Here is a 27,299-nt window from a genome sequence, read left to right as displayed (position 1 = left end):
GTAAGTAGACTGCGAAGGTAAATAACATGACCAAACATGTTTATATTGATATGCGTTTCATGCAAAACATCATTACGGTCTACGCTAACAGCGTGTTTGCGGTCGTTTAACAAGCTCTACGTAAAGAAAAATTGGTGTAATGTAACGTGAATATATGACAAAAGTAAAAGACACGTCCAAACATGATAATCATGAAATGGAAGTGATGTATACGGAATAATTTACGTCCGCCTCGTAACATTGTGCTGCTTATAAAGTGACATATCAACCTTCATCATTCGTGCTTCGCATATCATCGATTCCCACTCTACGTGGGATCAGCCAATTTTTTCTCACTTTATTCTTCTCTATTTTGTTCCACACCTTTGCTTTAACCACCTGTTCCTTCTCGTTGTTTCGCCTCTGATATACACATGTGGCTCATGTCCTGTTCCAAAATTTTATGCCACTCTATCGGCTCTCTTGCGAGGTCTTTTTATGTTTGTTTTATCTTTGTCTCCTACAAGATTTGAACCTGCTTACTTCCGCCTCGAAAAAGAGAAAGGCGACAAATACAAAGTCGTAACACTAAGGAGGCCAACCGCGAGGAGGTCGTAAGAAACGAAAACACCCCAGTTCAAACTGCTTCCCGTTGCATCTCTCTTCGTTCCATCTTATCTGTGAAAAAAAAAACAAAACGGGAACAACTATTCGTCTTTTCTATTCCTTGCAGCTATACCCTTTATCCTTTTGTGTCCAGTTCTAACTGTTGCACTTAGGGCTTCTACCTCGTGGCACGTTTCTTTTTCTCCCTGCACTCTCTCTTTACCACTGTTTGGCAAAACGTCGTCCCTCTGACTGACGCTTCCACACTGAGGCCGGAACCTCCCAAACGAAACCCGGTGCGTGTACATGAAAGAACAACACGTGATTTGATTGCAGCGAGGCCCCGCGTGATATGAGAAATTATTTCAGAACCTCATTCAAGCAGCACGATTGGCAGGCAGGGACAAGCACAGACGAGAAAAGACGGGGAGAATTCAAAAGGAAAGCGATGTAAGAGAGTGGTGGAGAAAAGAGAAGTGAGGAGGAGGTGCGGGGTATTAACCTGAGCGTATCACACGGAAAGCCAGGCGTCCGTTTTCCAACTTTGGTGGCTGAGCTTTGAAACCGCTGCATGGTCACCACACGACATATCACTCCCATACTTCTCACTTACTCTTTCTTTTTTGTTTTCTTTTGCAATGGTCCTTCACACAGATTCCTATCTTCTCCTCTTCCTCTCTGTATTGCACTACAAAATAGAAAAGAAGATGTCTTGATGACACTGGAGTTTGCATCAAGCCTAGTCTCCCTAAGAGCTCGCCTACAGAAGCTTTTATCCTTAGTCACGTCATTTTCCATCGTTGGTGCATGACTTCCGTTTTTCTTTTACTCATTTTAGGAGATTTATTTGGTTGACTTCATTATACTCTGCAACCACGTCCTGTCATTAGGGTGTGTTTGTAGGTAAATGTAGTAAACCTCCATGGCGTATGTTATTCTGCAGTTCTTTTCACCAAAGCATATATATATTTCAATAAAGGCTTCAGGGACAAAATATTTGACAATTCTGAGTACTTCGAGTACAGGAACGCCGGTATTGTGAAGTGCCCTTCTGAAAACTTCGCTCGTTCAAATGCGGGCATAACAAAACCAAAATTTCTGACTTCGGTTTTAGCGCACCTTTTTGAGCCATCCCTATAAGCGCTTCGTTGAAAAGTAAATTGGAAAACTGCCAAAGTGAGCGTAAGCTTGTTACGGTTGCCACGGGGCAAATGCCTTTTTCGAGTGCATCTCTCTGACGCGCTCCAAAACAAAGATGCGTCAAGTCTGCTTGAAAAAAAATATCAATATCACTTCTCGAAATCGCGAGACTTACGTTGCGAAAGTATTTTAAGTACCAGTACACACACACGCATGCCCAACAACTGGAAGTGATAGAAGTGTATTGTACTGCGACATTCCCAACTTTTTTTCGTTGACGCTACTACTGACAAATGTCTTCAGTAACAATATCATATCAACACGTCAACCTGACTGACTAGCTTGCTCTTGAGATAGCGAAAAAACGTAGAGAAAGAAAGGAACATACGACAAGAATACTAACTCGACACGCTCATGTTTTGCTGCGTCGTGCAGAATGAAATACGATAAGACGTAAAGGGGATAAAAAACAATTCCCAGTTTCGCCCGAAACACAAGGCACGAAACACAGCAACAATGCATCGAGCGGCGAGCGTAATGCTCGTTGTTATGTAGATGATTGCAGTAGACGTGCTTAGACTGAATAAAATAATGGGTACAGTGTCTGCGTGCTAATTAAAACACGCAGACAACCAACCTCCACACAAACACGTATACCCCACGAGTGCGCACACACACACAACACGCACACACACGCGCACGCACACACACACACACACACACACACGCACACGCAAACACACACGCACACACGTGCGCACACACACACGCACACACACACTCACGCACGCACACACATACGCACACACACGCACGCACGCACACACACACACACACACACACGCACACACACGCGCACACACACACACCTCCCTTGAAGAACGTCAGCAGTGATTTTAAAAATTGTCTTCCAGGAAGCTATAAAAATATCGTATGCATATACGACACCATACACTGTAAACACAAGCTAGCTGAATTGGGCCTTCTGAGGGCGTAATACTACCTTTATGCGGACACATACACCCTTAGCGAATAAAAAAATAGGTGTAAATTTATTCTCCTTCTTCAATTTTTACTTCCTTGAGAAAGAACGCGGATAAAAGGTGGGAGTAAGGAGGGAAACTCGCAATCTCACGTCATTCATCACGATCGAGACCAACAGATTTCACCTCCCCTCACAAGTTTTCCTTTTAGTTATATCCGGAGCTCTCTGCAATGACGATAGTTATAGCGCGAGAACAAAACGACAACACAGAGACAAGAAAGACACTAAAGTCTCTGTGTTGTCGTTTTGCTCTCGCGCTATAACTGTCGTCATGCCATACGAACTAGCCCAAGCTGTCACACGTCTCTCTGCAATGCCTTCAGTGCTGGCGGGCATGTAATCTGCTGTGCAGAAAGAATTAGTGTGTTCTCACACAAAAGCACAAATATAGCGAAAGCTTTAGCTAGAAAGATAAATTATGTTAAAGAGACATAATATTATCCATATAATGCGACAGACATGTGTTTAGTGACACTGTGTTTTGATGAAGCGCATGTAATTTATGGTATTGTCACATGATTACTCAAATATCAGCGCTTAAATCAATGGTTACATGCAAATTATTATAGCATTAAGAGACGTCACTTATACAAGGCTAATTTATCGCATTGCTGTCATTCTGGTGACTCTGCTGAGCATTGTTATTGAGTCGCGTTGTTCCTTCCTTCTAGACATTTGTTTTCCATGATGTGGTCATAGTTCTTTTGATCTTTGCACAGTATTCTGACTGTTTACACAATTCCTGGCTAGGAAAGATGCTGGTAATATTTCCAGCTCTCATTTTGTCATCACTACCAATGGGCTGTTTATTTTTGCAATTTTGTTTAGGACTCATTCAGAGTCCTTAACGGAGCAGTTGGGTTTGATCAATAAGATAGTGATCCACGTGTTTATATACAAAGGGGAAATTGTTGTTGCTGCTTAACATCCAAAAACCATAACATTGTTATCACAGACACTCTAGTGCAGGCCTCCAGAAATTTTCAGCACCTGAAGCTCCATCATGTGCACATGAATTTAAAAACACAGGCCTCAAGCTTCTTTTTTTATCGAAGGTTTGTTTATTTACACATTGAGTGTTTGTATCGATTGCACCCCTTTACAATTCAAGGCTAACTTCAACTAGACCAAAACTGTCGTATTGGTGGCACACAGGACAAGAGCTCACTTCTGAAGTTGTTTCGCATTTCTTCACCGTCGTGTATTTCTCACCATGTCTAATTTAGGTAAAAAGTTTACAAAGAACTATTTAACAGCATCTCAGCTTTGCCCTTGTATCATGTTTTGTTATAAAGTGGGCAGGGTCTAATATGAGTCTGTTGTAAGATATTCAATTGCGTGGATAGGATAACCTGAATGCAATTTTTGTATCATTTTCAGAAAAACATTTATGGCAAAACAGCAGGTGTTGCTCACCCACCAGTTTCTGTACAAGAGAGTTTATTGCAGACACTCCCCTGTACCTCTCTGTACATTAACTCGAACATTTCGTCCATCTTAGATCAATTAGGCAAATACTCACACTGTGTTATATTATACTCGCACAGTGTTATTCATGGTACAGCATTTAACCTGTTCAAGAGCATGTCAATTCAAAAATTTCGCATTGTCAAAAATAATGCTAAGTGGAAGCGTTTATATTCAATATATTTAACCGTAAAATCAACAGTTGAGTGAGTTGATGTGTAATAAGAGTTAAATAAAGTACGAAAAAGAGGCCCATATTCAAGTGAAATGGGAATGAAACACAGAGTACGGTGCACTGCTAGGAAGGAAAGTGCGATGCCAACCACAGAAAGATACGCACTCATAGTACAAAAAACTAGACAAAATATCATGCAGTCACATTTTGAGTATGAACTTGGCTATAGTAACCATACATGTGGTAAACAGCAGATTCTGGTACTGCGGAGCCCTGTGCCCTTCATTTATATTTCAATGTGCATTTGGTTGCGGACTTTTTTAACTAAGTACTCAAGTCCTGACTATTCCACAGACTGTATATATTTGTGGTCAAATTACGTTGATCCTCATAGCATACAAATCTCTATTATTCAATGTGCCCAGCCACCAGCCAGTCACTATCTATACGAAGTTTTAAAATATATGCCCCTGATTCCCTAAATAAATTTCACTTTGCAGCAAAGATACTGCGATTTATTTTTAACTTGTTAATTAAGTATAGGCCACGAAATTTGGAATTCAAGATTAAGAACTTTTTTGGCTGCAGATGGCATTGGCTAGCATAGAAGTATTGTATATTTTATCTGCAAAAATTATGTACAATGGAAGTATTGGTGTAATGCAGTTGTGTGATAATGCCGAAAAGTTCCTAAGCCTATATAGCTCTACAAATTTACGCTATTTTCAGATATGTGTGAGTAACCAAGTGAAGCCATATATGAATGCATTGTTGTTTGTTGGCATGGCTGAACACTTTCAGAAACTGTGTTAAGTGGATCTAAAGCAAACTCAACCAGTCTCTTTGGAACTTTCACGCAGAAAACTGAACTTTTGTTCATTCCACACAAGTTTTGATGCCATAGTTTACACAAATTCATTGAAAAAAACCATACCATGCCTACCTGCATGGTTGCATATTTTTTAAAGGTTGTGCTAGCCTGATTAGACTAATTTAGTTTCATTAATTTGTACGCTAACGCTAACTTTCTGGTACGTTCTAAATCCTTGGGTTGTGCTTACACATGAAATTGCGAAGTGCACATGTCCGTGCGCGTTTTGATGAGATTTTCTACACAATGTTCATGTCAGTTTAGTGCTGCGAAATAAGTATATTGCTTGGGCTGTACTTTCAATGTTCCTAGCGATTTGTATTGGGTGTGGGTTATGTGCCTAATAAAGGAAATATACATATGCTTACACTGACATTTCTGCCTAATCGTTTAAGTAGAAGGGAGGTCCCCGTGCATTCACCTAATAAGGTTGGTGCTGCGACAAAACGTCAGCTCTCCGCCCCCTGCCCTGCCCATCCCGCTGAACACAATTCTTGCGCACGCTCACGGAGATCTGCATGTGCAACCATTATTTTTGTGCGCTGCGGGAGCGGTGGTGGTTAGCGCACCGACGCTAGACGAGAACGGTAAGCACAGGCACACTCGCTCTTAGAGGCCCCTGACAGTCATCGGTGTCCGAGTCTTAGAATGTATAAGATATTTCTCTCAGTGTATCGTCCTCGTCTTCGTTCTCGACACCTAGAACGGAAAGACAAGAGTTGTTCAAACAGCTCAAAACATGTCACTGCTATGACACGCTGGCAGGTCGAGGCAAAAACAAAGAAAATTCCTCCCCATCATACGCCCCTGGATCGACTACGGCCATTTGAAAATAGATTTGAAGCACTGTTATTCAGAAATTTGGGCGAGCAATACATTAAAGACACGAGGAGAAGCACTCAAGAGTGCCCACGTTGACCATTTTTCACGCGACACAACACGATGAATCGAATCATTCGGAGCCCAAGGTGTTTACATTGGCCTGCATGATGATCGCAATATATGTACTGGCCTTACAGAAGAGTGAACACAGACTAATGATATACGAGAACACGTTCGAAGTGTTGTCGACGGGTTAGCAGATGATTTACGCTTATGCCACGGGAAAACCATTGATTGGTATATGGGGTTTAACATCCAAAAATCACCATATGTTTATGAGAGACACCCTAGTGGAGGGCTCGAGGAATTTCCAGCACCTAGGGTTCTTTAACATGCACCCAATTCTGAGCACACGGGCCTACAGCATTTTCGCTTCCATTAAAAATGCAGCCGCTGCAGCCAGGATTCAATCTCGCAAATTGCGGGTCAGTAGCCGAGTACCTTTGCCATTAGACCATCGCGGTGGGGCTTGTCGGCAAACCAATCGGGCTAGTAATTGGTGTGTGGTGTAATGGTGTTTGCTTTTAGTGCATGTGGTTGCGAGTTCTCTTGCTGTGTTGTGCGTAATAGCGTTCAAGTGTATTGTTTGTGTATTATATGTGTTGTTCTTTATGTCTTCATAATAAATAGCGGCAAAACAGTTATTTCGAACGCTGCTGTCGTGTCACATTTTCTTTCGCAAACCATGCGCGCCTATCGCAAGAACCGACGGCACAACTTAGATATGAAACACATACTGCATCGCAGATTGTAAAAATCTCAATGTCGGCACCAGATTGACCTGTTGCGTTGCGGTGCCACATTTGCTTCAAATGTTGCGTTTGGGGAAAGGGAGGAGGCAAAAAACAAGCTTTTTCATTGCCTTATTTTAGAAAAGATATTTCAATACAGTGTCCCCACCTCTGCGCAGCTAGATAAACCACGAACAAGCCTTCTTCATCACAAATTGGTTGTTTATTTCACGAAAAGAGCCATTATCAGCAATACGCAGCTAGCGAAGTCTGATTACGCAAATCTAAAGGAAATACGACCATGGTATTTGTCAATTATAAATTTTAAATTGAGCTGGTCGCTAGAAAGATTGTAAGTTGATGGCTTTTTTCTTTTTTTCTACGAGCCCAAAATTCACTAAAAGGCTCAAACCCGTTTTCAGTGTATGACTTTAGCGCTCCTTTTTTTCCCAGTTATTTTGCCTTTGCCCACACACCACAAAGAATTTTTCAGTAGTTATTGAAGAGTTGCTGGAGTGCTGGAGTGGAGCTAAGTAGGTGAGGTCGCATATGCGCGTTGACGTCACTCTCTTCCTCACCTGCAGCAGCTGCCGGCTCATCCGCCCGCTCGCAAAACACTACTTTCTCACTTCACCCTCACCACCGCCCGCAACGCTCGACCGCACGTCGAGTGGAAACACTAGACAGATTTAGCAGCATGACCACGGTCTGTTAGTCATGTTGTACAAGACGTGCATGCCATGATTTTCATGTTTTTGTTTTCATGCAGGTACATCACGCTAGACCAATTTTCGTACATGTCAAGCTGATGAAGAAACTGCGAGCGCACCGTGAGTGAGACATGTAAGTCCTGCCATGCATGTCATGCATTCCATTGTTTTTAATACGAGTGTAGTGGAGCATACGCACCAACGCGTATGCGTCTTCGGAAGACAACGAAAAGCCCGTGATCTGCTTGCGCGAGAGTTTGTGCCACCTTTGCCAGACTTGCCGTACGCCCACTTTTCGTCGCGACCTTGTTGCGACTTCTCTGCTCGAATAAACGTCATCACATTTGGTGGAGGCTGCTGAGATCCCCAAGCTGACCTGGAGCTCCGCTCTCGCAAGTTGCCTGAAAGACTACCGCGAAACATGACTGAGGCAGTCGCCAACCAGCCCGTCGCAGCCCAGCCAGCACTATCGGCTTTCCCGTCTACCTGCCCCGGCACTACTCGCCAGCGGGACCCACCAATCCTCAGCGGAAGTGGTGAGCAAGACGTCGAAGACTGGCTCTCCTTGTACGAACGCGTAAGCGCCAGCAACAAGTGGGACGACGACTCTAAGCTCGCCTACGTTATCTTTTACTTGGCAGAGGTAGTTATGCTTTGGTTTACCAACTGCGAAACCGCCATCGCCGACTGGTCCTCCTTTAAGACCCTCGTGACTGAAGCGTTCGGCCGACTAGAGGTCCGCAAGCTCCGCGCTGACCAGCGTGTGCGCCACAGAGCCCAGCAGCCTGGCGAAACGTTTACGAGCTACATTTAGGATGTGCTCGACCTCTGCAGGCGTGTTAACCCATCTATGCCCGAAGAAGAGAAAATTCGGCAGATTCTCAAGGGCATTGAGGATGGCGCATTCCAGATGTTGCTAGCAAAAAGCCCGACCTCGGTGGCAATCCCCGTAAGCCTCTGCCAGAGCTTCGATGAATTACGCCGTCAGCGTTCCATCGCCCGACAGAGTGTCTCACCACCGGATTCGATCTCGACTGTCGCACTCGCAAATGCCAACGTTCGCCAAGAAAGTCTTCCAACCAGATCAAAGACTTCATCTGGGAGGAAGTCGCCCCACAGCTCTCCCTGCTGCCGCATTGTGACGCGCCCACCGCAAGTCTGTCTTCGACACTGCAGCAGGCCATACGCACTGAAATTTGCGATGTCCTACCTACAGTGCAGGCCCCTTACGCATGCACTTCAGTAGCATCCAATCTCTCAGCTGTCAGCTACGCACCACCTGTACCATCTTCACCTCTCAGCTACGCAGCTGTGGTTGCGCGGCCCCCACCGCATCCAGTATCCTTATCGGCTCCACCTCCTTCGGCAGCGCATCCGGTTTACAGGCCCTCACCTCGCCTTTCCGTCCATCTAATGAGTGGCGCATCCATGACAACCATCCTATCTGCTTCGCGTGTGGCATCGCTGGCCACATTGCACGCTATTGCCGCCGCCGTCTCACACCTGCGTACGCCTCCTTTGGAACTCCTACATATGCGTCGCAGCAGGCCAACACGTCTGCATACGAACAGAAGCACTCTGACTCGGATCGTCGCTCATCAACTTCTCGTTTCTTATCTCCTCGTCGCCGATCGCCGTCTCCTATGCGTCGTAGACCACCTCCTGAGGAGGGAATCTAATCAGTGCAGTTCCAGAGGCAAGAACTGCAACTTCTGTGCAATTATCAAGGCTTCCATTTTCGCCGCGAAATGTTGTTGATGTCAATGTTGAGGAAGTCGTCACACAAGCGTTAATTGATACTGAGAGGCCGTTTCTGTGATGAACGCAAAATTTTGTCGCAAACTGAAGAAAGTGACCACATCTCTCTGTGGCATCGTGCTGTCCACGGCTAGCGCGCAACGCCTTCATCCCTGGGCTGTGTGTACGGCGCGCGTCGTCATCCAAGACGTTTTGTACATCGTCCAATTTTTTGTACTACCATCTTGCTCTCATGACCTCATCCTGGGTTGGGATTTCTTATCAGGTCATGAAGCTATCATCGATTGTTGCCTTGCGGAAGTGTCCCTAGTGCCAAATTGTGAATTTCCATCACCCGACCATTCACCACTGCTCTGCAAACTCATCGCTGACGACGACATCACCTTGCCTCCGGAAGCTTCAGTCCCTATTAGCCTTTCATGTGTGGCGCAACCTGACGCCACGGTGGTGTTTACGCCATCCCCTGTTTTTGCTGAACGCAAGGGCATTGTGCTCCCATTTGCCTTTCCTACAATTGCGTCTGGTTTAACCGTAATGCTGGTTACCAACCACTGCAACTACCCCATTGCCTTACTCCGTGGTGAAACCTTAGGATATGTACAACCTGCCGACCTTATCGATGATATTATTCTTCCCGACGAATCCCCATGTCACATTGCCGCAATCACTCAGGCGTCTGAGCCATCAAGCTCGCCAGCCTTCGACAATGCTATTGACGCAGACCTTCCACCCTCGCATCGCAGCCAACTTACTGCTCTCCTTGACAAGTTTCGCTCTTCTTTCGACTTTAAGAAACCTCCTTTGGGCCGCACCACGACTGTCACTCATACTATTGACACCGGCTCACATTCGCCTCTGCGACAGCGTCCTTACCGCGTTTCTGCCGAAGAGCGCCGCGTCATAACGGAGCAAGTAGATGACATGCTTAAACGTGGAGTCATACAGCCTTCTCAAAGCGCTTGGTCGTCACCCATGGTTCTGGTAAAGAAAAAAGATGGCACCATTCGATTTTGCAAGGACTATCACCGCCTAAACAAGATTACAAAGAAAGATGTCTACCCGCTACCACGAATAGACGATGCTCTTGACTGTTTACAAGGCGCCGAGTACTTCACATCTTTGGATCTGCGTTCCGGTATTGGCAGGTGCTATTGGCTGAATGTGATCGCCCTAAAACAGCCTTTGTAACGCCGGACGGCCTATACGAGTTCAAAGTCATGCCATTTGGGCTCTGCAACGCGCCTGCGACGTTTGAGCGCATGATAGATACCATGTTGCGGACCCACAAGTAGAAAACTTGCTTGTGTTACCTAGGTGACATCGTAGTCTTTTCAGCTTATTTCCCGACACATCTTCGTCGTCTCCACGAGATTCTGACGTGTCTAGCTTCTGCAGGCCTACAACTTAATACCAAGAAGTGCCGCTTCGCAGCCCGAAAACTAACCATTTTGAGACACGTCATCACAAGAGATGTTGTTCTTCCGGATCCCGATAAGCTTCGAGCTGTCGCTGACTTCCCAATGCCCACATCACTGAAAGCCCTAAGAACTTTCGTTGGTCTTTGCTCTTACTTTCGCCGTTTCGTGCGCAACTTCGCGTCCATCATCGCACCTCTGACTAGTCCGCTTTCCAACAGCAAAGGTATATCTGCATGGTCACCTGCATGTGACGACGCATTTCACCAGCTGCGCCGCCTGCTGACCTCGCCACCTATTCTTCGCCACTACGACCCCACTGCTGCCACAGAAATTCACACTGATGCAAGTGGCGTTCGTCTTGGCGCAGTTTCGGCACAACGGAAAGGCACCCAAGCCGAATACGTAGTCGCTTATGCAAGTCGCGCTCTTAAGAAGGCTGAATTGAATTACTCCGTGACAGAGAAGGAGTGTTTGGCCATAATCTTGGCGCTTACGAAGTTTCGCCCGTACCTTTACGGCCGTCCTTTCGACGGGGTCACAGACCACCACGCTCTATGTTGGCTGTCCACCTTGAAATATCCGTCCGGACGTCTGGGGCGTTGGGCACTTCGATTTCAGGAATACGACATCCGTGACGTATATCGTTCCGGTCGCAAGCATGCGGACGCCGACGCACTTTCCCGATCGCCATTCACACCAGATGTGGCTTCTCTGTCATCCCCTTTTACCACCTTGTCACCACTCGACACCACTGACATGCTTTCGGAGCAGCGTAAAGACCCATACCTTGCCTTGTTAGTCGACTACCTTACCGATCCGTCTGCTGTCCGTTCCACGAGAGCGCTACGCCGGCAAGCAGCCTACTTTTCCTTACGAGACAACATTCTGTACCGCTGTAACTACATGCCTGGTGGTCGGAAGTGGCTCCTTGCCGTCCCAACTCATATGCGCTCTGACATCTGCATGAATTTCCATGCAGATCCCCAAAGTGCTCACGCAGGTGTCCTAAAAACCTACGAAAGGCTGCGCCAACGATATTACTGGCGAGGAATGTATCGCTTTGTGCAGAAATACGTTCAGTATTGCACCACTTGCCAACAGAACAAGACACCTCCGAGGCACCTTACTGGCATGTTACAGCCGCTCCCATGCCCGGCTCACCCATTCGACTGCGTCGGTATAGACCTCTATGGCCCCCTCTCATATAGTAGCTCTGGAAACAGGTGGATTATTGTCGGAGTTGATCATCTGACACGCTACGCTGAGACTGCAGCTCTACCGGCAGCGACCGCCCACGAAGTGGCACTCTTCATTCTCCGCAGCTTCATTCTACGCCATGGTGCTCCGCGGGAATTACTCAGTGATAGGGGTCGAGTATTCCTGTCGGAGGTGATTCAAGCTATCCTCGCGTAATGCAACATTATCCACCGGAAATCTACCGCATACCATTCACAGACAAATGGTCTTACTGAGCGGTTCAATCGCACACTTGGCGACATGGTGAGGATGTACACTTCCTCCGACCCCACTAACTGGGACGCTGTATTGCCCTTTGTTACTTTCGCTTATGACGCCGCGACGCAAGCGACTACCGGTTTTTCCCCGTTCTTTCTATTTTTACGGCCACGAAACTTCCTACCTACTCGACACTATACTCCCGTACCGCCCTGATGCATCTGAGAGCTCCCCGCTTTCGGAAGTCGCCAGATACGCAGAAGACTGCGGTCAGTTGGCTCGGTCTCTGACAAGTGAGGCTCAAGGTCTACAAAAGACTCGACATGACGACGCTCACCACATAGCTCCTGCGTTTCGTGCTCGCTCCCTTGTGTGGCTTTGGGTGCCCCCGCACGTTCTTGGCCTGTCTTCTAAACTTCTGGCCTGGTACCATGGTCCGTACCGTGTCATTGACGCGACCTCCCCGGTGAATTACATCATCGAGCCATTAACACAATCACCAGATTTGCGCCGTCGAGGACGCGAGACCGTACATGTCGACCGTCTCAAGCCCTACTACGACCCCCTCAGTGTGCCTACTCCCTGAGTCGCCAGGATGACTACCCTCCACCCCGGGGGTATTGTAGTGGAGCATACGCACCAACGAGTATGCGCCTTCACAAGACCACAAAAAGCCCGTGCTCTGCTTGCGCGAGAGTTTGTGCCACCTTTGCCAGACTTGCCGTACGCCCACTTTCCTTCGCGACCTCGTTGCGACTTCTCTGCTCGAATAAACGTCATCATACGAGGCTTTTAAATGCGAAGCATTTCTTATCGAACTTCGGTGACTTTGAGGGTATCTATCTATCTATCTATCTATCTATCTATCTATCTATCTATCTATCTATCTATCTTTCCGTCTACGACTTTTAGCTTTCCTCGCCGCTCCGATAATGGTATCGATACCAAACCCATTATGACTTAACATGACTGAATGAAGAACATATCTGACTAGTCATAACATAAAACTCATGAAATGTATGTCATAAATGTCATGATTCAAATTTAATGCTCCTGCAGCTCTTGTGGTAGTTTCATTCACATGGCATGTTGCAAAGCTCGTATGGTATGACATGGTTCCATGGCGAACACAAGCGACAAACCCTAGCACGAAAATCATAACATGCGTGTTATGCAACAACATGACGACATGCCACGCTCAAGATGCGCTCACGGTCGTTTCGCTAGCGTTACATATACCAAACTTGGTGTTTTGGTACGTGAATGGATAACGAAGGTATGTGACTGGTCAAACATGATAATCATGAAATGCGTGTCATGTAACAGCATGGCTACATGCAACGCTCGTGATGAACTGACAGCCGTTTTGCTAGCTTCGCCTATACCAAATTTGATGTTACCTGACGTCAATGTATGACAAAATATATGACTGGTGAAACAAGATAATCCTGATACGCGCACTATGTAAGAACATGGCAACATACAACGTTCATAGCGTCTCGCAACCGTTTCACTAGCTTCACATTTGTTAAATCTAGTATCACGTGACGTGAATAGATAACTAAGATAGATGACACATCCAAACATGATAATCATGACACGGAAGTCTTGCACGGCATCATTTACCTCCACCTTGTTGCGTAGTGCTGATTTTAAAGTGACAAGTCAACCTTTCTCATTAGTGCTTCGCATGTCATCGATTCCTACTGTATGTGGGATCAGCTAATGTCTTCCTAGAGCATCCAACTCCTTGCACTGTACGGGAACTCAGAGCACCGTAAGTGGATCTCCACATCTCTCACACAATGATGGATTGTCGCTGGACAGAAGATAATGTTACGAGTAACTTGTTTAATGATCTATTTAGAGCGCACAGAACTCGACGAGTAAGATGGCGCCAGACCTGCATCCAACGAAAACTGACTTCGTCCTCCTCTTTCATGCAGCCGTGTTTAGCTGCTGTTTTGTATCATAACCCCCGGTGGTAGAAGCATCGTCCCGGTGATAAATTTACGCAGATGATGTCGAAGGGGGGTAATAGGGCTTGAGCCGAGCCACGTGAACAATGTCGCTCGGAGCTGACGATGACTTTGTTGGATCAGTTGGAACAATCTCGTACGTGACGTCTGTCACTTGGCGAACGATACGGAATGATCCAGTGTAGGGCGACAACAGTTTTTCAGACAAACCCACACGCCGAGTAGGTGACCAGAGGAACACGGGAGAACCCGGAGAAAAGTGCACGTCCCTATGGTGAGAATTGTAGAGCTGTTGTTGGCGCGCCTGTGAAGCCTGTAGACGGTTACGAGCGACTTGGCGCGCGTGGTCGGCGCGGGCAATGGCGTAGTCCGTGGCAACAGCAATCCATTTATTTCTGGCTGTGGAGAGTGGAAAAGGGCCCAACAGGTCGAGACCAACTCGAAAGAAAGGCTCCCCAGGCAGCACGCCGCCGTTGGACCAATCTTGGACCAACATCGGCTAACATCGGCACCGACGTCGGGCCGACGTCGGAAGTGCAACTTCTTCCAATGTCGGGCCGACGTTCAAGCCAATGATGGGCCGACGTTTTGCCGATGTTTTAGCCAGTATGCAACCAACATTGGGCCGACGAAGGCCCATCGTATTGCCGACAAAGCTGCCAATGTTCGGCCAACATTGGGCCATATTTCAGCCAATCACATGCCGTTTTTACGCCGATGTTTGCTGCACGACGAATATTGGCTACGGATGTACGACCGACATTGGACCAATCCAGGGCCACATTGCAGCCAATCAAATGCCGTTATTACACCGATGTTTCCTGCACGACGAATATTGGCTACTGATTGGCTTGCCATTATGTAACCATTATTAGTAGGGAATTTTTCTTACCGGAAGATTTAAACAATATGCCTCGATGACCCGCTCTTGTAGCTTTGCAGCCCTGTATACTTGGGGCAACAGAAAATTGAATGCTGAGAACTGAAAGTAGTTACTCGATCTATTTCATCTTTTATACTTCATTCCCTTTGCTAACACTAGAAGCGTAGTTTATTTTTTTACCAATTTATCTTTTGCAATAGCGAGTGCTTTATTTGGTACTGGTATTTGGTACAGCAGATCGAAAAAAGTCGTTAGGAAGTAAATGTTGAAAGCCTATGTCCCCCACTTGCAATCCCCACATATGTCCCCCACATGGTAATCGAGAATATTCATAGTTTAGAGCATTTTTTTGTAACTAAAACATGGTGATGGTGCTTCCGAATTAGCATAAGCTAGCCGAACAGTGCACCACCGACAGTCTGCAGACTATTTATTCTTTGTTTTTTTTTTTATTTGGTACAACAAAAAATGTATACATTGAAAAATATATATACACAACTAAAAAAGGCCCGCTCTACTGCAGGTCAGGTTGCGTTGGGGGCACAGTGACAGTGGTGCTGTCAAGGCCCTGGCTGCTGTGGCTGGGCAGGAAGCCAGCTGCCGCGAGCAGCCGATAATCTGCACTCCGAGAGTGGGGATCATCGGGCTGCTTCACAACAAATGCTTCTCTGAAGCGCCGCTTCCTGCCCCCGCAGCGATCACCAGACCCTGGCAGCCACCTCCTAATAAAGTTGAGGGCCTCGGCCTGGTCGCACCCTGCTTTTTGGCAGATGACATCTGCATACAAGAACAGAAATACCATAGTACACATGAAGCACTGTAGTACAGAGAATACACAAGGGTACACACACATAAAACAATGAACAAGTCTAACCTGTCACTAATCTACAGAGCCTCAGGTTCACAAAGGCCCTTTTCCCTTTTCTGCCATGAAGGCTGTACAGCACTTGCACGTCATGTGCCAATACAGCCTTCATGGCATTCACACCAATTTCTCGGAGGCCACGTCCCCCAATCTGCAGGAGGTGCTTGCACTGTAAAAAAATGCAAGAAGCATAGATGGGGTGAACGCAACAGCACATTGAAATGTTTTCATGATAAAAATCTGCAAGAAGAGGACACTGAAAACAACAACTTGAATTTTTGGGCATCGCAACATTTCATTGTTTTTTTACGCTAACTGCAACTCACTTGACCTAAAATGGTTTCCACATCAGCCCTCTCACACTCAGTGTGAGAACCTTTCAGAGTCCTTCTCTGAATGCAGTTTCGCTGTTATGAAATCAAATACAACACTGTTATAACCCGTAATAAATATTGATTCTAGCTATGAAATAGTATAATTACTTTGTACAGTGCTCAAATTCCAATACACGTTTCTTCGAGGTTACAATGTCTTTGCCTGAATGTTGACCAGGAGTAGCTTCTACAGGTGAAAAACGATAAAATATGTGGAATTCAAAAAGAAGCTTGGACATGTTTTTAATCAATGCAATGTAAGCTGAGCACAACAAGATAAATGAACATGATCAAGGCGTACTAAGAGGCAACCTTAGAGCGACCAAATCTTGGTCATAGATGAAACTGATAGAAAAATGAAGGTCGCACTAGATGGTCGCACCATTTGCTGTTTATATTTTTCTGTGATAGCCAACAAAGAGGCATGTCGCTATAGAAATCTCATCACAATAAACAAAGGTGCATTTTTCTTCACACTGCGAAATTGGGTGCATGTTAGATTTTTAAAAAATTAAGAAATCGGCTAACACAAGGCAGAGTGAAATGTAGCTCAAAGTAGAGAGAGCCGCAGCGGACACGAAATAGGGTGATAAATGAACAAAATTACGGAATGTCTGTTTTAAGCAGGCTATTGCTAGTCACTGCCCATCAAACACACGATGCCGCCTACATCGTCTGCTAGCTTAGGACAGTTCATTCGGACTTCACAGACTATAGTTTATAAATACAGTCGAATCTCATTAATTCCAACACACTTCATTCGAACTGACGCTGTGGTCCTATCAAAGCTATACCGTGCTCCGAAAATGCTCTCAGCACCCCGCCCAATCCTGCGGTGGCACTTCAGACACCTCATCGCTGTGCTTGAAGAAGAAAATGAAGAAAAGGAAAGAAAAGACTGCAGTGGAATGTTTGCCAAATGCCAATCTGCGACATTCCTGTGCCCCGCTTCGGCTTTTTCCATCCCTGCCACGTAGAGACCCTTCTCCTCTTAACACTGCGCATGAAGAGAAAGAGGGGAAAAAAAAGCTGTCCCAGAGAGTTGGCTCTCTCATGCCGATCTGCAACGCGCCGATGTCACGCTTCCCTGTTTTTCGTTCCTGCTATGTAGAGACTCTTCTCCTTTCAACACCCCGCATGAAGAGAGAAAAAAAAAAAAGCTGCCGCGGAGTGTTTCTCTCTCGAATGCCGATCTGCTTTTCCCCAGGTGGACACGCTCCTCCATTCTCATCATGTGCTGGCCACGCTCCGGCTGCAGCACACATGATAACAGTGGAAACACAGTTGTCTTCGAAGAGTGTCAGCACTGGACATTGTCGCGCGCAACTTCTTTTGCCAGGAGAATACTGAAGCCGAAGTACAAATGCTTTGCAAACTGCACGCAAAACTTGTTGACTCGCTGCAAGGCCAACGTATACAGACATGTATTGACTACTTTAATTATTGACGGATGTCCTGTAATTTGGGAATAAAACTTCTCCATGCACATGCATCACTGCATGGTGAGCCCTCCGCTCGTTTACCGTGCTTACTCTATTCTACCGCGCCCTCGATTGTAACGCGCGCCCGGTTTCCACGACAAAAAAAAAAAAAAAAACTAAGACATCGGTTGCAACGCGCACCCTTTTTTCTCGTTGGCCCGCTTGATCACACCACTCGCGAAAACGACTCTTTTTGAGAGCGTCTTTCGTTTAAATATGAAGTACGGGGGAAGCTTATGCCTATCTGACGTGCAACAGAGCATTGCTGTCACTAGTTTTACCGTAGCCCGATGTCAGTACACAAACTTGCTTCGCCCCCTTCTCCTAGACGGTTGTGGTGCCAGGCATGTCGAAGTAAAGAGGCGTGTGATCGGCATTCCCGATTTGCCTAAGCAGGTAGCCGTTGTTATGCCGCAAGTTTAGGAGGAACCTCTGAAGACTGAAGCTTTTCTTCGTACTCCTCCGGCAACTTCCGGCATATGCCCGTTCACCTTCGGAGGGAAAAGCTTTTTCTCTTCATAAAGTTCGTTAGCCAGCACCTGCTCGCTTTAAAATGGCTCTGCATTAGCCCTTTTTCTAAGGCTAACTGCATAGCCTGCACTTGGAGCAGTTCTGTCGTCACGGGCCGCTGTGCCGCTCACTGCTTAATCACATACTCGCCGAGCAGCTCTTCAATTTGTGGAAACCGACCCTGCTGTGGTCCACTGAAGCCTTTGCATGAATCTTTGCTGTCGACAATATTCTGCTTTTGTTTCCTCCAGTCCCGCATGCACGTTTCGGGAACTCCGAATGACCGCGATGCGGCCCGATTTCTGTCCGTTCCGGCACACGCGACGACTTTTCTTTTAGAGCAGCATTGTGGTGCACTCGTCGAGTTTTTAGAGTCGGCCCTACCATGCCGTCGATGCTAATGTACTACAAGATGACGAACTCCTCAGCACACGTATGAAGTGCCGCGCATGGGAAACACATAGGCAGAAATGACCGACGCGCCATGCCGACGCACGTAGGGGGCGGCCATTTTGTAAGTGGCGATGGCAATAGAATGACCATATTCATTTTTTTTGTACTCGATTCTAACGCACATGCGATTTATTAACTCTCTTAACCGGAAAAAAGGTGCGTGTTAGATTCAAGTAATTACGGTAACTTTCATTATTCTGAACTTCTTTTAATTTTCTGGCCTCTTTGAGTACGAATTATTTATATTCGACTGTAGTACAGTGGCTCATGAGATAACCTGACTAGTTTGTTTCCCGAAACACAGTATCTTGAAGCAGTACTAAATTTCTGCATGTTACATAGGCATATTAAAAATCAAGAAATATACACCAAAGCCGCAGCCACAGCTTTACTCTGCACAGCTGCCTCTGCTGCCTCCACTTCTCCAATTGTACCAGCAGGCAGCCGGGGAAGGCCAGAGGGGCGCTGTGCTGGCTGGGCGTGCTGAGGCACGGACAAGAGCCGTACCTTGTGCTTCAGCTGTCGCACCTCCTGCAGAACCTGTCTTTGTTGCTGCCGGATGCCAAGTTGGATCCGCAGGATCCGTAGCAATAGAGCTGGAACATACAAGAGTACATACCATATTTACTCGCACAATTTGCATCCTCACATAATTTGCTCACCAGTATAATTAGCCAGCCTGCTTTACTACAAGAAACTTTTTGCTCGCATACTTTGCCCTCCCCAACCAGCCCGAGCCACCTTGCCAGCACTCACACAGACACATTTGACTTCATGATGCTCTGGACAGGCACATCTCTTGTCGAGCAGGCGAGTGCAGTCTTACACAAAATGGACTGAGTGCAAGGTCCCTTCTTCCATGAACTTTCATGCTTTCCCTAGAATATCGAACTTGAAAACTGAAACCTGTTTATGTGTAGTCCGAAATGCCTAAAGGTTTGCCTCCTATCTTCCCACCTCTCCCACGGCAAGAATGTATTCCCGAGACACAGCACAGATGTTGAACGCGTGCAAGGACCTGTCACATCAACTAGATGAGGCAGGTTTTTGCACTCATTTTTTTTTCGGTTTCGCCATCTGGCCATTGCGTTTTTACCGTTCCTTGTGATAGGCTACAATAATTATATACGAGGCAAATTGCTGTTATAAAGCTTACCGAAGAAAACTGAAATCGTGCTACCGCTAAGCACATCAGCGTGGAGTTCTTCGACATGCAATATTCAGTATGGGAGCCAGCAGAACAGTGCGTTGAATAAGACTTAGCATAGAAGCTTGGGTGTGTTGTTTAGATATCGGAGGGAACACAACGCAATAGAAGACTGGGACAAGGAATGGACACACACAGACATGAAGGGCGACACACACAACACTGTGTTGGCATCGCGCTTCCTTGTCTGCATCTTACTTTACGTTGGGTTCCCGACAATTATTGGAGAGTACTTATGTTCTCTGGTATAACCCTGTCGTGGGAACTGGTTTTTGTGAGCACTGTTCGGAAGAACTTCAAGAAAATGGGGGCATTTGAACAGGCTAAGCAAACAAATGACAATCCGCTTTGAGACAGCTGTGACAGCGCCTGCAACATATATTCCCAGTTGAGCTTTTAGGCCAGCGATTCCTACTAGCTTCGCACATGAACGGATTGACAAAAAAAGTACACATAATACGCGAGTATATACCGCATTTGACTCTGTAGCTTTGATGAACCAGCCAGATACACAAATTTATACAAAACTCCATTGATTCTGTTGCAAAATTATTCAACAAACAAATTGCGATGTTATCGATGTTACTATACGATTGTGGCACTTTACCATTGCAGCTTTCCAGGAGGCACACATAGTGCAGCGTTAGTTCACCACTCGCAGTTAATTGTATGCAGTAGGTTGCTCACAGCAACTGACTGCATGCAATGGTGAACATCTTGCATGCTTGCACCGCTGTTTCAGCATGCTGGCTGCTTCCCATACGGCTATCAATTGATGTTCACAAAATTGGGAAGATGAAGAAAGACTACACAGTGCCCTCTGGCCACCCTATACTCCAAACCTCCAGCCAACAAACAAACAAAAGAAACAGAAGTATGCAAATGAATATTATTCCTAATGCAGCTGGAATGGAGTGTAGTTTTCACCAATTCTGTGTGTTAAGTCAATATGGAGTGAGTTAACTCCATAAAGTAGCTTTTCTCATAACAGTGTTCACTCTATTGTAAGACAAGGAGTGACTTCATTGCATCTAGAAGGAAAAATAGAATCTTCAGTATTTGATAGAAATGTGAGGCTCTACCTTAAAACAACAATAATCTGGAAAAAGAACTCATTACATTCGAAAAAAAAAAGGTAGCACAGTTGATCCCCTTTACAAGAGACACTGATGTAACAGACAAACGGGGATAAGAGGCACCAGTGTGCAGGCTGACATTTGGCCCATCATGCATCAGGCACTCCGTAGATGCGCCTGTGCAGCCGGGAGCCCTGCAGTCAAGCATGCTGAGCAAGACTGTTGACCACTGTACAATGACCCATTGCCACAAAATTTCAAAACTTCATTTCACAGACTTCTGCAAAAGCTTCTTACACTCTTGCATAATTTTTGCACAAGCTTCTCTCATTCTTGCATGATTTTCGTCAGAACATATAAGTGTTGGAAGTTGTATGTCCCCAAAAACTTGCACAATACAAATAGCATACATTAAAGTCTATCACTTAATACGTGCATAGTGTAACAATGAAAGGAAACTCACGCATGGTTTGCTCCGAGCCTTCCACGTGAGGTGCCTCCTTGAGCCTTGGAGAGCACTGTACAGCTAGAGCAAAGTAGCATCAATCCAGTGTTAATGGCAGGTTAACAAGACAACAAAACTAACCCCCATATTCATAAACGCTCCCTGACTCGACTTTCACCCTTCACTTGACAGAGTTGAGCACTGTGCCGCTGCTCGTTTGAAAGCGACGCTGCGCTACTCGAGAATCACAGCAGATTATTGCTGACATGCAGCAATTTTCTCTGCTTAGAGACGGCGCTCCCATCAGCCATCTCAAGTGAAGGTGAAGCGTTGAGTGGAGGGACGTTCTAGAATACGGGGGTAAGATTGGTTGCAAGAACACTACCATAGACACACTTAATTTTTACACTTCATCTATATTGTACAGCTACACACATTCTGCATCCTTATAATGCAACATATACATACAGGCTTATAAAGTAAGCACTGTAGGCTGCTCAAGTAACACCTACACAAAAAAATTACCCAAAAGTGGCCATGCGCAAAGTACTTTTATTTGAAACTCACAAAACTTTTGCAGTGATGGAGAATAAATAAGACAGGTTACGCTTGGAGGCACATGAGACCTTCGCAGCTTTCATAAAGTACAAAAAACAATATGGTATGTGTGTGTGTATGTACGCATGAAGCTTCAGCCTTTACATACGGTTTCTTGAAAGAATAGACTATGAATTTTATGGCACCTGTGTCCTTCAGCGCAATTGAAAGCCTGCTGATCAGTGCGTGCAATTGTGGAATAGTTACATGGAAAATGGCGTGAAACACCTAAAATCAAATTTTTCTAGCTAGGAAATATGCAGCTGTGTATACACAACACATGCTGCAAACAGTGGGAGGTGACCACAAGAGTGATTTGAGTGTAAGCGGCAGTATTCCGCATTCATGCACCCCGCCATTTTCAACTGTTGCCCAAAAGCAGCACCACTTCAGGGTGCTACTTTTTTTTTACATCATAAACAGCACGGAATACAGCGAGGATGAAAACAACATATGCAATTAAATTTTTAGCACTATTTATGGTGCGCATGATTGATTGATTGATATGTTGGGTTTAACGTCCCAAAACCACTATATGATTATGATAGACGCCGTAGTGGAGGGCTCCGGAAATTTAGAACACCTGGGGTTCTTTAACGTGCACCTAAATCTGAGCACACGGGCCTACAACATTCCCGCTTCCATCGGAAATGCAGCCGCCGCAGCCGGGATTCGAACTCGTGCCTTGCGGGTCAGCAGCCGAGTACCTTAGCCACTAGACCACCGCGGCAGGGATGGTGCGCATGAAAAAAAAAAATAGGCCTTTGTACAACGAAGAATTCATAATTTGCCTTTACGGACCTTCTGTTAGGCTGCACCACATACAGATTTTTTGAGGTTCTCAAAAGAGATTTGAAAAAAAAAAATAACCGTGTTTACTCTCGTCATGAGCGCACTCACTAAGTCACCCTCATTTCAGTCGCCAAAATTTTGAATTTTTTTTCTTCCACATATTAAACACACACCTTACGTTCATCCGCTGAAGTCCCACGGGCTCCCCCCCCCCCCCCTTGCCGCTTTGGCTCGCTGCCACGTGCCATTTTATTTTTGTTTCTATTTGTTCACGGAACGTCCCCTGTCTTTTTTAATTATCTCTTGTAACATATGTGGCATTAACTTGTTCCCGAGGTGCCACAGGTGCTTTGCTATATAGATGCACCATTAAACTAGTATTTTTGATCAACTGTGCATTTCTGATGTTTACCTTGCAAGTACGTAAAACTGGCATGCTTCTTGATCTACGATACACGTGTGGCTTGTCTCACTTTGAAGGAAAAGTTAGCATACAATGGTGTAAATGCTTAGAATTTGAAATATTAAGGCAGCAGCACACCGGAGATGATCATATGGTAAAGAAACAAGTGCTGCCTTATTACTGGCAAGTTGTCACTTATATGTACAAATAAATTTTGCGAGCTAAAAAAAGTACAAAAGCACAGCGAGGCTATGATGTGGTTAAATCTGTGGATTCGCTTCATTTATCACGCCATATGATGAAGCTTCCTTTGGTAAAACTGCTCAGATAAGAAAAAAAGTTTGCTGTCCAATACAGCAACTATACAAAGTGTGCACGTGCATCTCGCAGCACCTTTTCGTCACTTCCGAAATGCGCCACCAACATGCCCGGGCACCAACCGAATCTATCGCCTACAACTGCCATGTTGTCTCCTCGTGCTTGCATTCGTTTAGTTTTGCCTCACGATGCAAGTTTGAGAAATTATGAGCTGCTAGTAAGGCAAGTTGATTTAGTAGTCCACGCAGAGGGAGCAGAGCTTAGGGTGTTTCTTCGCTGAAAGTTATAACCTGAAATTGAGAACGCACATTCCAATTTTCCTAAAAGTACCAGCGTATTTGGCTGGTGCAAATTAACAAAAGCTACTTGAAGAAACTTTGCAATATTTGCATCTTCAGGTGCAACTTCATTACGGGTAAGTGCCATAGCCAAGTATTTACCTGCAAACAGATATAGCTTACCAAGATACTGTACATACAAACTTGTCCGCAGTTAAAATCATGATGGCGAGGAAGGCGGTTAAAATCGTGATGGAGATCGCGGAGATTTGGTATTGCATTGAAACAAACTATAAAGAATGGGAAACAATATTAGTTCACTTTGAAGTATAGCCGATCGGTTCAAGTTGGGCGTCAGGATTTTTTTTAATAAGTCAATTAATTCTATACACGGTCTCTATCATGTTCAGTGACTCCACTGTACATTAGCGTACAACAAAAGCAAAATACAAAGTGAAAAGTGTGTTAAAGCATACGCGAAAAATAAAGTGATGACTGGCATTACCGCGGCACACACCACGCAAAGTCGCTATCTGCCTTGTATAATATTTTCCTCAACTATTTCCACAAATTGCAATCAAAGAGGCTCAAGCTCAACATCAGCACTGTTTAAAACACTTGGGGGGGGGGGGCATTGCTACTTTGGTGGCGTAGGCCGTGACAATATATTCATAATATTATATCTCTTGTAAACTTGCCTAGCTCTGCACGACTAGTTTTCGATGGGAGCAGCTGCGCTTCGCACATCCACTCTTAAAATTGCGGCTCGAGAGATTTTGAGCTTTCACTTGTTTTTGGGCCAGGCAATTTGTAGTGAAAGCAAGATAATAGGCCCTCATAGGTTGTGGCGGGCAGCCGGTGTAGGCCGTGGCTGGTATATGTGTCGCACATCTTGATTATCTGGTCTTGTATCGAGTGAACGAGCGAGGCCTTCCTAATCCAATGAGCTCGTTAAAGTAAGACAACAAAAAACCACAATGCTTCCACATCGTTCACAGCAACAGATGACGAGCCCCCATCCAACCGCACTGCAGCACGTGAACTGCCGTAGGTACCCAGGGAGTTACCCGGGCATGGCGGGAGAGGGTGACAACGGCAGAAGTGACATCACAGAACACTATGTATAAAGGGGACATTTAAAGACTTTTTTCCCATTTATAAACTTCGTGCACTGTTCTGTCACAATTTATAGCTCAGAATAGTTGTATTTTGAAAAGGGCACTAATTCATAAGCCCAATGATTCAAGGATGGGTGCATTTAGGGGGCCCATTCTACGTTTTACTTATGCCCTTCAAGAACTTGCTTACAGGGCCAAAGTCCTGTTTCAGAAAGAACACGCTAGTGCGTGGCCAGCAGTCCGTCAAGCATTAGTGCTGGTGAGATTTGGAAATGCAGCGCATGAGCATCCTCATCTGCTACTTCTCTGCTCATGCTCTTGGGGCTTACTTGCGAGGCACGGTCCTTCGCACTTTTCATTTTCACACTGTAAATCAACTGATACCAACTCTGCCTTCCATTATTTAATAAACCAATATTTCATGGTCACGAGGACGAGCTTAAAATGTTTGCTACATCAGACCTGAACAGCATTTTGAGTCATCGAAACTTGCTAGTTGCAGCGAGCATTATGCGAAAAATATGATGTGCTTTACGGTGACAACTTGCAAAACACTGCAGCAACGATTAAAATCATGCATTTTTTGTGCTCACAGGAAATCCCTGAAGCAGGAGGCACTGGGCTAGATAAATTGCGCAGCTAAAATACGGATGCGCTTTCCAATGCTGTCATGCGTACAGGCGGAGAAATGGCAGACAAAACTGGGCGCACCCCGATTCTATGCGCATGCGTCCCATTCACAAGCCTCGCTGCCAGGTAGCACCACATGGCTCACTGTCCATGAGCTCGCTTGTTTCCTGTAACAGTGGACCATACGGTACACCTATTTAAAAACGAGGATAGAATGTATATAATGCAGCATCTGATGAAGCCATGACGATGTATGGCTGATGAAATCTGGAACTCTAGTTAGTACCCTTATTGTTATCCAGCCGACCGACTAGCAAAAAGATTTGCGACTGAAATGATGGCATCTACACCTGCCCTTAAAGGAACACTGAACAAAGTTTTTGCCGCCGAGATTTTCAGCCAAAGCAAAAGATTGGGCCATGAAATTCACAGACAATAATAATTTCAAGCAGAAACTACGAAAACATACTGAATTTAATGAGCCTTTTACAAAATGCCACGTCTAGCTCTTAGACACGGCGTTTTCTAAAAGGTCGCGACATTTATTTTTCAAGTTTTTTTTTTGTTATTCAAGACAAATCTACGGTGCATTGTTCACAGAAAACAAAATTGCCTCGGTAAGATTTCTTTGCGAGCAGCTTACTAATTTTAAGGCAAGCGCGTTGATTCGTGAACTGAACGATGCGAGTGATCGATCTTGCCTGCTAGTGGCTAGGCGACAAAGGCTTTACCTCATGTCCTGGTGTAGCTAAGTAACGCAAATGGAGCAGAAAATGTGCATTATCATTTATTTCACCTAAATATCACACGTATGTGACTTATTGCCGGTGACAGGTGATCAGGATGAAGTCGACAAGTTGCAAATCTGAACAAGAATTCACTCGAATGAAAAACCAACCTATACTCACGTGCACGGTGAAGTCGAACACGTCGTCCGTCAATGTTGTCGCTGATGTCCGAAGGAAAAGAGAAGAGGACAAGCGACGGGGTCGTCTCTTTCTATAAAGTCGGCGGAACTGCCTGAACGGCCAACACAAAAGGCATCGGGTTGACATTCCTCCATCTGGGCATCAGTCGCTCCACCCGGGCATGCAGCTGCTACTGGTTCTACTACTATCCTCTTCCCCGTGCCTCTTCCCGACATTGCAGTGTTGCTGCCATACTCGCGAACCTTTTTAAATTAAAGCACGCAATCATGTATTATCGTGCGCCATACTAAACTTAAAAACAGTGCGCCGGTACATGAGACCACGAAGCGCGGTCCACGCCATCACAAGAGCAATTAGAGAAATGAAACAAAGAAAACAAAAATGTATAAAATATTTTGTCTCAATACGATCTGCAATCCAGTTTCCTGCAGCGGCTTTTGGCTCTGTATGAACGGCCAAGCCAGTGCCAAGCCAAGCTTGCGTCCCTGATCAGCTGTTTGTTTCCATCGAGAATTCAACAGTGAACTGGCAATTTGTTTAGATGATATTGCTAAAGGGCTTGAAATTGAATATTTCTCTACGTACTACTGCTGTACTTTTCCTCTCTGTTTCCTGATCACAGTGATGAGATTGAGGAGGTTACAATTTAGAAAACAGCAAGTGCAGCTCAAGCATTGCTAGTATCGCTGTTTCGCTAATAAAATATTACAAAGATTTTGCCCCG

At 45.5% G+C, this 27,299-nt stretch overlaps 1 protein-coding gene across 3 annotated transcripts; it reads right to left on the bottom strand.

The window, feature by feature from the left end:
* Window positions 1-15,528: 15,528 nt before the first annotated feature.
* LOC142814659 (uncharacterized) lies at window positions 15,529-26,914 on the bottom strand. Of its 3 annotated transcripts, none has more exons than XM_075893817.1 (5): window positions 26,555-26,914; window positions 21,529-21,583; window positions 19,152-19,378; window positions 15,974-16,133; window positions 15,529-15,876 (listed from the first exon to the last, which is right to left on the bottom strand). In XM_075893817.1, the coding sequence occupies exons 1-5, from the start codon at window positions 26,699-26,701 to the stop codon at window positions 15,614-15,616; spliced, it is 852 nt and encodes a 283-aa protein (XP_075749932.1). In that variant the 5' UTR covers window positions 26,702-26,914; the 3' UTR covers window positions 15,529-15,613. The 3 variants fall into 3 exon arrangements, with proteins under 3 accessions (XP_075749932.1, XP_075749933.1, XP_075749934.1); XM_075893818.1 differs by having other exon boundaries at window positions 19,290-19,378; XM_075893819.1 differs by having other exon boundaries at window positions 21,529-21,591; window positions 26,555-26,685.
* Window positions 26,915-27,299: the final 385 nt, after the last annotated feature.

Source organism: Rhipicephalus microplus, chromosome 4 (genome assembly GCF_043290135.1).
Source record: "Rhipicephalus microplus isolate Deutch F79 chromosome 4, USDA_Rmic, whole genome shotgun sequence".
NCBI classification, from domain to species: Eukaryota; Metazoa; Arthropoda; class Arachnida; order Ixodida; family Ixodidae; genus Rhipicephalus; species Rhipicephalus microplus.
The sequence above is the reverse complement of the archived record's forward strand: the minus strand, read 5'-3'. Positions and strand labels throughout refer to the sequence as shown.